The 12,008-nt window shown below is 42.7% G+C and overlaps 1 protein-coding gene across 1 annotated transcript in view; it reads left to right on the forward strand.

Annotated features, from left to right (window-relative positions):
* Nucleotides 1-12,008, forward strand: part of slc8a4b (solute carrier family 8 member 4b) — a 110,535-nt gene that overhangs the window by 47,418 nt on the left and 51,109 nt on the right. Inside the window, exons 2-8 of the mRNA XM_046064820.1 lie at nucleotides 1,357-1,589; nucleotides 2,436-2,575; nucleotides 4,601-4,753; nucleotides 4,848-5,075; nucleotides 5,177-5,590; nucleotides 10,034-10,144; nucleotides 10,264-10,416. Of these exons, the coding sequence (XP_045920776.1) occupies nucleotides 1,436-1,589; nucleotides 2,436-2,575; nucleotides 4,601-4,753; nucleotides 4,848-5,075; nucleotides 5,177-5,590; nucleotides 10,034-10,144; nucleotides 10,264-10,416 (1,353 nt within the window). The 5' untranslated portion in view covers nucleotides 1,357-1,435. The remainder of the gene's footprint in view (nucleotides 1-1,356; nucleotides 1,590-2,435; nucleotides 2,576-4,600; nucleotides 4,754-4,847; nucleotides 5,076-5,176; nucleotides 5,591-10,033; nucleotides 10,145-10,263; nucleotides 10,417-12,008) is intronic.

Raw genomic sequence — 12,008 nt, forward strand, 5'->3', positions numbered from 1 at the left:
ACACACACACACACTAATGTCACGACAGATGACTAACTGTGGTTGTGTGTGTGTGCGTGTTTGTGTGAAGACAGGGTCAGCATTTTTTTGCCCAGGGCTGACTAAGTGTAGAGTGTGTGTGTCTCTGCATTTGGAAGTGTTTGCGAGAGAGTACGCAAGGTCAGCAACTTCCACACTGCAAGGCTAGCTGACGCTGTTTGTGTGTTTGTATGTGTAGACTTGTATGTTTCTGTTCCTCCTCTGTGTGTGTGTTTGCACTGATTTGACCTAACACTGCCAGTTCAATCTGTTCCTTTTTTTTTGTGTCCGTTTGTCCTCACAATATATTAACTGGGGTCCAAATGAAAAACCACTCCGCTTCCTTGTCATAGAAACATATTGCTGTTGTATCTCTGCTGTCGACTGCCTGCTCTCAGCTCAGCTAATGTTTACTGCCACACACTGTATACCAGCATCAGACATCTGCAGCAAAGTACAGCTGTCTGCACACACATGCAGTGAGTGTAAAGATTTACACAGACTTGACTCAGAGCCATGAGGAGGAAATTCAATTTGTCCACATACTTTATGGCGAGAAATTAAACTCTAAATGGTCACAAATGTGTACTACATGATCTACAAATGAAAAATAAGATTTACAAATGTGTACGCTGTGGAACGATTTGGCCATAATTTTGGGCACATCACAACCTGAATAACTATTCATATTTTGCGTACAGATTTTTAACTCTGCTGTTGACAGGAATTCACATGATCTCAGCAGTGGAAGTCTTCTTCATGTCATTTTATTTCATTAACATCTGTATTTCTCATGTGCACAGTCCACTGGAAAAAAATGGGGAAGACCCAAAGGCAGCCAACTTCACTGATTACTTTACAAAAACACAACAAGTTGATTTTGGTGAAACTGGATCACCTTTTCTGCCACATGTAGACTACACACATGCAAAAAAACGACACGAAGAAGACCAACTTCTGCTGCTGAGATCACATGGTTTCATGTCAACTGCAAAGGTGCTCTTGCCCTTTTGTCTGCCGTATTGTCTACAGCTAGGTACACTTGGGGAAAAGTAGAAGAGAGACTGTGGAAGATTGTGCCCTGAGCTATGTGTCTCAGGCAGCACTTGACACACAGATACATTAGCCCCAACTATTTACTTAACCACATAAAGCTGCAGTAGGCAACAATTGAACACACAATGCGAAAAGTATCTTGATGTAGCAGCATGATGTGTTTTTATTATAGTGAATACAATTAAAGCCAACAGAAATAGTTCATGAGAGAGTTCACTAGCGGTGTGATTGGAAGGTTAAATTACTTTCTTGTGTCTCCAATCTTTCTCTGCCTACCTCAAGGTTTTGGACATCACTCCTCGCTGCTCCGACCCAGTAGATCTCAGCAGAGTCCAGTGAAGGCCAGGCTGCATCAGCAGAAATGGCTCCAGCAGCCATGTCTGTACCTCCATCCTCTTTCACCTCCCTGCTCTCCTTCCTCTTCTCCTTCTTCCTCCTCCTGTCATGTCCTGCATCAGCGCACGCAGATTCATCTGAGAACAACTGCTCAGCTAGTGGAGACCCCTGTCAGGAAGGTGGGTTGGTCTTATCTTTGAGAAAACTGCAATTTAATGCATATAAGGATGGATTAAGGCAATTACATAGGATAGATTTCTGTACTTCACTCTTACAGAAAGAGCAGCTTGCAACAAGTAAGATAAGGAGTTAGCCTCTAGTTTGGTTATCCGGCCATGTCAGCTACTGATATTTTAAACCTTTATCACAGCTGATCATAATGATGTTTTAGATCATTTTACCATCAATACCCAGCAGATTACAGACAAAAACATAAGCCTAATTGGAGGGGAAACACTGCATCCAACACTGTCTTTTTAATCTTTTTCAAATAGGCTAATTCACAATATTCTTTTTCAAAAGTGGCTTATTCATTTAATTCAATTTCCTCCATTTGTAGGAAACAATTACACATTAAATTCATGATCATTTATTATGTCTATGTTATTATGGAGGCAGTAGATACACTAAATTATGGCTTTTTTTTTCAACTTTAGTATCCTTTAGATTTAAACCCCAAGTCGCCATAGTCTTTACACCTGTTCAGTGCCTCTGCAAATGACAGGAAAGAGATTTATTTGCCAGATGCCAGGTGCTAATGCGTGAGTTAGATTCTAGAGCATTCATCCATTTTAATAAGTTTTAGTAGAACAAATGGACCATATGGTAAATCCCCTACTTACTATCGGACGTTAATCAAGTTGGACTGCTAATAAGCTTTTTACAAAATGCCCTCTCACTATGCAAAATAAGGGCTGGAGAAATTATTGAGGTAATTATAGACAATTGTTGCAACCAAATATTTCGTGCCACCCTTTTCTGCAAAACTCTGTTTGATTATATTTTCAATTGTTTGATCATTTCAGGAGTGGTACTGCCCGTGTGGAACCCTCAGAACCCGTCTGTGGGGGACAAAGTGGCACGAGCCATTGTTTACTTCGTAGCTCTCATCTATATGTTCCTGGGTATGAGCATTATAGCTGACCGATTCATGTCTTCTATAGAGGTAGGCAATCAATCAATAACCCGTCACTTATTTTACTATTGCAACTTTGCACTACTTCAGAGTAAATTAATATAGTTACAGTGGCTTGCAAAAGTATTCATACCCCTTGAACTTTTCCACATTTTTCACATTACAACCATAAACTTAAATGTATTTTATTGAGATTTCATGTGATAGACCAACACAAAGTGGCAAGCAATTGTGAAGTGGAAGGAAAATGATACATGGTTTTCAAAAATGTACAGAAATTAAAATCTGAAAAGTATTCAGCCCCCCTGAGTCAATACTTTGAAGAACCACCCTTCACTGCAATTACAGCTGCAAGTCTTTTGGGGAATGTCTCTACCAGCTTTGCACATTTAGAGACTCGAATGTTTGCCCATTCTTCTTTGCAAAATAACTCAAGCTCAGTCAGATTGAATTGAGAGCGTCTGTGAACAGCAATTTTCAAGTCTTGCCACAGATTCTCAATGGGATTTAGGTCCGGACTTTGACTGGGTCATTCTAACACATGAATATATCCATCCGTCCATCGTCAGCTGCTTATCCTGCATACAGGGTCTCAGGGGGCTGGAGCCGATCCCAGCTGACATCGGGCGAAAGGCGGGGTACACCCTGGACAGGTCGCCAGTCCATCGCAGGGCCACATATTTATACATAATATACTTAGATCTAAATCATTCCATTGTAGCTCTGGCTGTATGTTTAGGGTCCTGCTGGAAGGTGAACCTCCGCCCCAGTCTCAAGTCTTTTGCCAACAGGTTTTCTTCCTAGATTGCCCTGTATTTGGCTCCATTCATCTTCCCATCCACTCTGACCATCTTCCCTCTCCCTGCTGAAGAAAAGCATCCCCACAGAATGATGCCACCACCCCCATGTTTCATGGTGGGGATGGTGTGTTCAGGGTTATATGCAGTGTTAAGTTTGTTGCCACACATTGCGTATTGCGTTTAGGCCAAAAACTTCAATTTTGGTCTTATCTGACCTGATAACCTTTTTCAACATGTTTGCTGAGAACCACACATGGCTTTTGGTAAACCACAAATGGGACTCTTTATGGCTTCTTTTCAACAACGGCTTTCTTCTTGCCACTCTTCCATAAAGGTCAGATTGCACGACTAATAGTTGTCCTGTGCACAGATTCTCCGACCTGAGCTGTGGAGCTCTGCAGCTCCTCCAGAGTGAATAAGGACCTCTTGGCTGCTTCTCTGATCAGAGCTCTTCTTACCTGCCTGTAAATTTAGGTGGATAGGCATTTTTTGGTATGTTTGAAGTTGTGGCATGCTCTTTCCATTTTCGGATGATGGATTGAACAGTGCTCCGTGAGATGTTCAAAGCTTGCGATACTTTTTTTTATAAACTAACCTTGCAACTTCTCCAAAACTTTATTCCTGACCTGTCTGGTGTTTTTCCTTGGGCTTCATGGTGCTATTTGTTCACAAATGTTCTCTAACAAACCTCTGAGGCCTTTACAGAAGAGCTGTATTAATACCGAGATTAGATTACACGCAGATTGACTCTATTTACTAATTAGGTGACTTCTGAAGGCAATTGGTAGCTCTGGATTTTATTTAGGGGTATTGGAGTAAAAGGGGGCTGAATACTTTTGCACGGCACACTTTTCAGATTTTTATTATATATATTGCATGTATGATTTTCCTTCCACTTCGCAATTATGTGTCACTTTGAGTTGGTCTATATCATGAAAGCTCAATAAAATACATTTATGTTTGTGGTTGTAACGTGAAAAACTGTGGAAAAGTTCAAGGGGTATGAATACTTTTGCAAGCCACTGTATATACAGTACTCAAGTCACCACTCATCCTCAGTTTGGGGAAATACAATGGATTTTATTTAATATGACACATGAGCAACAGCTGTGTGGCATCTTTTAAAACAATTAATTGTCAAGTAAACAAAACAGAAAACAACATAATTTTGGAGCTCCATCTGCCATCCTTTTCTTTCCATTCATTCCTTCCTCTTGCTTTTTGTTTCCTTTTTGTGCCTCTCCTCCCCCTCCAGGTCATCACCTCCCAGGAGAAGGAAATCACTATAAAGAGGCCAAATGGTGAGACCACCACGGCCACAGTCAGGATCTGGAACGAGACTGTTTCTAATCTCACTCTAATGGCCTTGGGTTCTAGTGCCCCCGAGATACTGCTGTCTGTTATTGAAGTGAGTACAGTATGAGCCGGGTGGTTACACATTAGATGAACTGATACAGAATGTTAGTGGCACCACGGTAATCTGATTTTCACCCCACCTATAGGTGTGTGGTCACGGTTTCGAGGCTGGCTCCCTGGGTCCCAGCACCATCGTGGGCAGTGCTGCTTTCAACATGTTCATCATCATCGCCCTGTGTGTGTATGTTGTTCCTGACGGAGAGACGCGCAAAATCAAACACCTTCGGGTGTTCTTCGTCACAGCAGCCTGGAGTATCTTCGCCTACATCTGGCTCTACCTGATTCTGAGTGTGTTTTCCCCTGGAGAGGTGGAGGTGAGGACAGACAGATATGAAACCTGTTAAGGGGACGAAGGTTGGGTGAGGGAAAGAAAGAAAAAAGAAGGAAGGAAAATTCTGTCTCTTCTCTCCTCTAGGTATGGGAGGCAGTGCTGACCTTCCTCTTCTTCCCCCTCTGCGTGGTCCAGGCCTGGGTGGCTGACCGCCGACTCCTCTTCTACAAGTACGTCCGTAAGCGTTACCGTGCTGACAAGCACCGCGGCATCATCATTGAGACCGAGGGAGGAGCGGACGGAGGGATAGGAGGTATGGACGGAGGAGGAGGAGGAGCACTGGGTCCGGGGGGGTTCACCAAGATGGACATGCTGGAGCTGGACGGACAGATGGCGTTGAACTGTCACAGCGGGATAGACGGAGGGATGATGGAGGAGGGAGGAGCGAAGGACGAGGAGGACGAGGCCAGAAGGGACATGGCGAGGACGCTGAAGGAGCTGAAGCAGAGGCATCCGGATAAAGACATGGAGCAGCTAATTGAGATGGCTAACTATCAGGTCAGGAGGGGTTTTCTTATATGTGCAGATAAACAAACATTAGCGATGGAAATTTATTGACATTGGGTATGTTTTGAAGGTTATTTGTTGAAGGAATAGTTATTTTGAGGGAAATAAGTTAAGTATGGCGCTAGAACTGGGAGGTGATTAGCTTAGCTTAGCAGAAAGAATGAAAGCGAGGGGAAGTAGCTGGCCTGGCAGTGTAGAAAGGCCCATTTATACTCCTGCGTAGGTGTGTCCGTCATTCTGCAATTACACCCCCAAACGCTAGTCGGCAGTAGCGCTACAGCGTCCACTGTGTTGACTTTTGCCGGCCGAGCAGGCTAACTTCCAGTTTAGCGCTCCGCTAACGTAAATGGGGATAAAATTGTATATGTGCTGCTGGTGTAGCCTTTTCAAATGTTACCGAGCAAATGGATCACATTCTGATAGCGAAACGAGTCATTTCGCTCGGGTTATGACGGTCAAATATATTGATTTACTGTGTTACAGCCGCCGTTTTGGCCGCTAGAAAATATTACTTCCGGTCGGCTCGGAGGCATTGCGAGGCTACCCAGCCCACCAATCACAGAGCAAACAGAAATGTTGTGGTTGTTACAGTTGTCGTTTACTGCTATTTGCCAAAAAATAGTTAATGTAGCAGCACGTAACTCCCTCTAAAGCCACAAAATCTTGTCTGGCTGTTATAAGTTATACAAATGAGCTTTAGAGGGGCTAGTAGGCATAATTTTGAAGTTTGAATGGATCGCCTCCTGGCTCTAGCTCCATAGGCTACACAAGTTTGTGTTAGTTTGTGGTGTCTTCTTATCAAACTTTTGGCAAAAAGCAAACAAGCTTATTTCCCAAAATGTCAAGCTACTCCTATAACAAAGATATACAGTATCTCACAAAAGTGAGTACACCCCTCACATTTTTTGTAAATATTTGATTATATCTCTTCATGTGACAACACTGAAGAAATGACACATCGCACACTAAACCGTTGGCAACAAAAGTCAGTACACCCCTAAGTGAAAATGTCCAAATTGGGCCCAGTTAGCCATTTTCCCTCCCCAGTGTCATGTGACTTCAAGGTCTCAGGTGTGAATGGGGAGCAGGTGTGTTAAATTTGGTGTTATCTCTCTCACACTCCCACATACTGGTCACTGGAAGTTCAGCATGGCACCTCATGTAAAAGAGGATCTGAAAATAAGAATTGTTGCTCTACATAAAGATGGCCTAGGCTATAAGAAGATTGAAATTGAGCTGCAGCACGGTGGCCAAGACCATACAGCAGTTCAACAGGACAGGTGCCATTCAGAACAGGCCTCACCACGGTCAACCAAAGAAGTTAAGTGCACGTGCTCAGCGTCATATCCAGAGGTTGCCTTTGGGAAATAGACATATGAGTGCTCCCAGCATTGCTGCAGAAGTTGAAGGGGTGGGGGGGTCAGCCTGTCAGTGCTCAGACCATACGCTGCACACTGCATCAAATTGGTCTGCATGGCTGTCGTCCCAGAATGAAGCCTCTTCTAAAGATGATGCACAAGAAAGCCCGCAAACAGTTTGCTGATGACAAGCAGACTAAGGACATGGATTACTGGAACTGATGAGACCAAGGTAAACGCATTTTGTTCAGATGGTGTCAAGCCTGTGTGGTGGCAACCAGGTGAGGAGTACAAAGACAAGTGTGTCTTGCCTACAGTCAAGCATGGTGGTGGGAGTGTCGTGGTCTGAGGCTGCATGAGTGCTGCCAGCACAGGGGAGCTACAGTTCATTGAGGGAATCATCAACGCCAACATGTACATACTGAAGCAGAGTGTGATCCCCTCCCTTTGGAGACTGGGCCGCAGGGCAATATTCCAACATGATAATGACCCCAAACACACCTCCAAGACGACCACTGCCTCGCTTAAGAAGCTGAAGGTAAAGCTGATGGACTGGCCAAGCTTGTCTCCAGACCTAAACCCCATTGAGCATCTGTGGGGCATCCTCAAATGGAAGTTGGAGGAGCGCAAGGTCTCTATATAAATAATGGTGGCCACACAAAATATTGACACTTTGGGCCCAATTTGGACATTTTCACTTAGGGATGTACTCACTTCTTTTTTGCCAGCGGTTTAGACATTAATGGCTATGGGATTATTTTCAGGCTACAGCAAATTTACACTGTTATACAAGCTGTACATTCACTACTTTACATTGTAGCAAAGTGTCATTTCTTCAGTGTTGTCACATGAAAAGATATAATCAAATATTTACCAAAATGTGAGGGGTGTACTCACTTTTGATACTGTATATTAGATTTTAGACGATACAAACATTTTCAAAGTTTATAAATAGTGTGTACACATGTGTGAATTTGATTGGATGTTATTAGTCAGCTTCTAATTAATGAGGCCCTCATGGCGAAGCTGCATTCATTATTTCAAACTGGTTTGCTCTGTCTTCATCTTAACTTTGTTCCTTAAAGTTCTTCTCTCAGTTTCTGAGCTAACAATCTTCTTACATCTAATACCAAAATGGAACAGTAGAAAACTTAATAACATGCATCACATTTCACACGCGACTCCTCTGAGGGTGGCACTGTGCCGGTGATGATGCTGTGACACATTTGGCTGTGAACAAGGTGTTTTAGGTGATAGCAGGTAGGGCAGCACACAGCTGAACATTTTATAGTGTTCCTGATCAACCTCTGAGCTGTTTAACAAATCCATTTGCATTTCCATTAGAAGAGATGAATGAAGAGGTTAATTTAATTTAATTTCCCAAGGCAGCTATTTAATGAATAGTTATTACGATATTTATAGAAAATGGCAAATCAACTATGCACACACACCAAATATAAACAAAATTATAATGAAGTTAATTGGCTGAGTATCAGATAGCTACACACTACGAGTTTTTCAGGACACTCCTCATGTAATATTGTGAGCTGATAAAACCACTAGTCTCTAGAGAGGAAGGTGCCAGTTGTCTTGTTTGACAGCACTGTAATATGCAACCCCTCTGCTCTCGAGGTGATTTACCCGGTAAGTTCTATGAACATTAGAGTGTGAAAGCTCATTTTTGACCCTGGAAGCCATAACGTGGCAAAAAATTTGTAACGCAAGGTCCGCTTGTTTTTTCGGAGCTTTCAGCCACATCTCACACATTGAGTTCATGCTTAAAGGAAGGATGTGAGGTTTGGTTAACAGCTCTGCAAAAACCTTGCAAGTTGACCTTGAGTTAAGATTTTTTGGTGCATTTAGATTTGCAATTTGTTAGTTGGTATTATAAGCAACGAAATCTTAGTGCTTTCTTCTAAATTTACCTTTTGGTTAAATTTGGCATTAGTTTAGTTGAGTTTCGATTGTCAATGAGTCACACAGAGATTAACTAAATAGTTGGTTAATCTGTTCTCCTCCCTGGTAAAAAGAAAGGAGCTGCTAATAGATGGCTGCCATGCACTTCCCCTCTTCCTTCCCTTGTCTCCTTTGTGAGTTATTTCTTGGTTTTGGTCTTTTTATTGTAATGACAAAAGGTGCACTGTTTGTTTGCATTCAGGCCTTCCTCCCCCAGCAGCTACTTACGCCGCCTCGTGCTGTAAATAAGAATGACTGCTGCCCCAGAGATTAAACTCCACTGGATAAATTAAGGTTCTCGCGGACATAATGAATCATTAAATAATAAATTATATAGTGGTCCCCTGTGGTCCTCTCGGACTTGGAATTTGACTTTCCTAAAGTTAGGCCAACTTGCTCAGCCAGATAATTTTTTTTACTAAACTAACGATTACTGATTCCAACCCTTCAAGCATATGCGGATATTGTGAGGATTGTGGAGGTTCGCTTCCCTTAAATTTAAATAAATCACAGTCTTCCCAGCTCTGCGGCTACATTTAATTTAATGATCTCCACAGCTACAGTGGCCAATTTGTTCATTTTCTATGTGGGGGATCGTTAGGATATTAAATTGCTATTCAGACATACATTTTTATTGAAATCATTACTTATAGATTGATAAGACTCAATAAATCTAAAGTTTGCAGCTAAGAGAGTCAGCAACTAGTTTTGCATTTTAAAGTGGGTAATATTTTAAGGAAGTGGACGGCTACAGTGTCAAATCATTCCTTATCAGTGTGATTCCACTGTTTGTCTCTCTCTGTCAAAGAGACAATTACAGGGTTTTAATGAAGCTCTGAGACAAAGACATCCCTCGTCTTCAAGTGTCGGATCTGGGTTCAAACCTCAAGCAGTGTCCTTCAGTGAATCTGTAGCTGACCTTTGACCGCTAACCTAACGTGAAGACGTTAGAAAAAACCCCGCCCTGAGGGAGATTCGCTGCTTAACCTTAAATTGCAGCTGTCCACTTAAGAGTGAGCTTCTATAAACGAAAGACTAGTCTGAAAAAACTAACTGAATTATAGATTAGCATATTGAATACAATAGATCACTTTGTTAATGAATTAGTTTTATTGATCAGGTGCTGATGCAGCAGCAGAAGAGCAGAGCTTTCTACCGTATCCAGGCAACCAGGATGATGATCGGAGCTGGCAATATCCTCAAGAAGCACGCTGCCGACCAAGCTCGCAAGGTGAGACGCGCGTAATCTCCTCTCGTTAGCATTTGACCTGTTATTCACAGCCAAAACACACACCGCATCTGACTCTGACCTGACACGTCTACTTTCATCCTGTCTGGGTTTTTTTGCAGGTGGTGAGCAGCCACGAGACCCAAGCCCAGGAGGACGACCCTCACACCATCAGGATGGAGTTCGAGCCTTCGTTGTATCAGTGCTTTGAAAACTGTGGCTCCTTGAAACTGACTGTTGCCAGACACGGAGGAGACTCTGGAGTTACTGTCAAGGTGTGTGGATTGTTCAGAGGAATAAGAATCTGTGTGTGTGTGTGTGTGTGTGTGTGTGTGTGAGGGAGAGAGGCCAAAAGACACTCAGACAGACAAAAGTAGAGATGAGAGTTGACAAAAATATACTCTGAACTGATTTCACTCACATCTTTGGCAGTTTTCCTAGTCTCGGGCTGATCTTACTCATAACCTGTTCTCACTTCTAGAGGCTTTGAGCATCCTTGTTCTCCTTTATGGCCTGCTAGAGGGATAGAAGTGGGTGACAGAGGAGTGTAGAAGAGACACAAAACAAAACGCTTTCTTCTAGAGATTTTTAGATTTCAGATTTAGAGGTTGTAACTCAATGAAAAGACATATCCTTTTGCAAAGGCTCACTGCTCTTGGGCTTGATGCTGGCCTGGTACACTGAATAAGAGATTTTGTTTCAAGTCACAGAGAGTCTGTCAGTGAAATGATATCTGATTTGCTCGCAGGGGCTTTGCAAGGCTGTGTCTCGTCTATTCTTCTCCTTGTATATAAATGGAACTATGATGCAACACTAGTGCTGTCTGTAGAGGTGTGCTGTTGGCATGGCCTGAGTCTGCCGTCTACTGAAGGCTGATAAGTGGCCTGTTTAGCCCACACACAGGCTCTTCAGGCATGGTGTCAGTGCAGTACTTCAGAGACGAAGAAAAAAGATTATCTTTGCCAAACAGTTTCTCACTGAGGCTACTTGTACTTGATGGTACTCTCACTGAAATGTTTAAAAGTTCCAAGAATCTATCCCCAAGGAAGGTTAAGTCGAGGGTGATTGGACAAGGCTTCGCCTTTCATCCAAGAGGCCTCTTCAGTGCAGCCTCTTGGATGAAAGGCGAAACGTCTTCAAGTATCTTCAGCCAAGTCCAGTTACCCTTGATTTAACTTTCCTTGGATAACCATAGGGCTGGTGCGATTCGTTGACGTAATCGATTCCGTAAATACGTCGACTTGCATTACGTGCGTCGAAGCGTCACTGCATCCGGTGTTAGTGGGATATCCCCTGGACAAGCTCCAGCTACAAGACAGCGCCTTCGACCGTCTAAAGTTTGGGAGTATTTTAGACTGACACTCAAAACGTGCTGCTCCGTGAGCTCTGTGAATTGGACATACGTGAAGCAGCATGAACACGTGAAGCGAAAGTATCACGGAGCACTGACAGCAGCACCGCAAATCGTGTTTACTTTCTGTCTCCACACAAACACGCCACATTATCGAGAACACGTAGTCCATTAAAATGTATTTTCTAAGTATTTCTTCATCGCTTTCATGTTAAAAGTTATTTCTGCCCCGTTGCTGTAAAGGTAACACAACGTTACACCGTGCGTCATCTAACGTTCGGCTGTTTCATATTTTCTGTTAATGTAACGGCCACGTATGAGCGAGAAAACAGCTGAATCAACATTACAGACAATCTGTCGGGAAATTGGATTCATTTTAAGATATGCTGCTATTGTCATTATTCTAATGTGCTTCATCAGGATGATGGAATAAAATATTATTGATTAGACATGTTTTTGATATTTATTTTGGATAAACTTTTAGGTTAATCGAGTAATAGGCAACTTTTTTTCTTT

This window comes from Micropterus dolomieu, linkage group LG12 (genome assembly GCF_021292245.1).
Source record: "Micropterus dolomieu isolate WLL.071019.BEF.003 ecotype Adirondacks linkage group LG12, ASM2129224v1, whole genome shotgun sequence".
Classification (NCBI taxonomy): Eukaryota; Metazoa; Chordata; class Actinopteri; order Centrarchiformes; family Centrarchidae; genus Micropterus; species Micropterus dolomieu.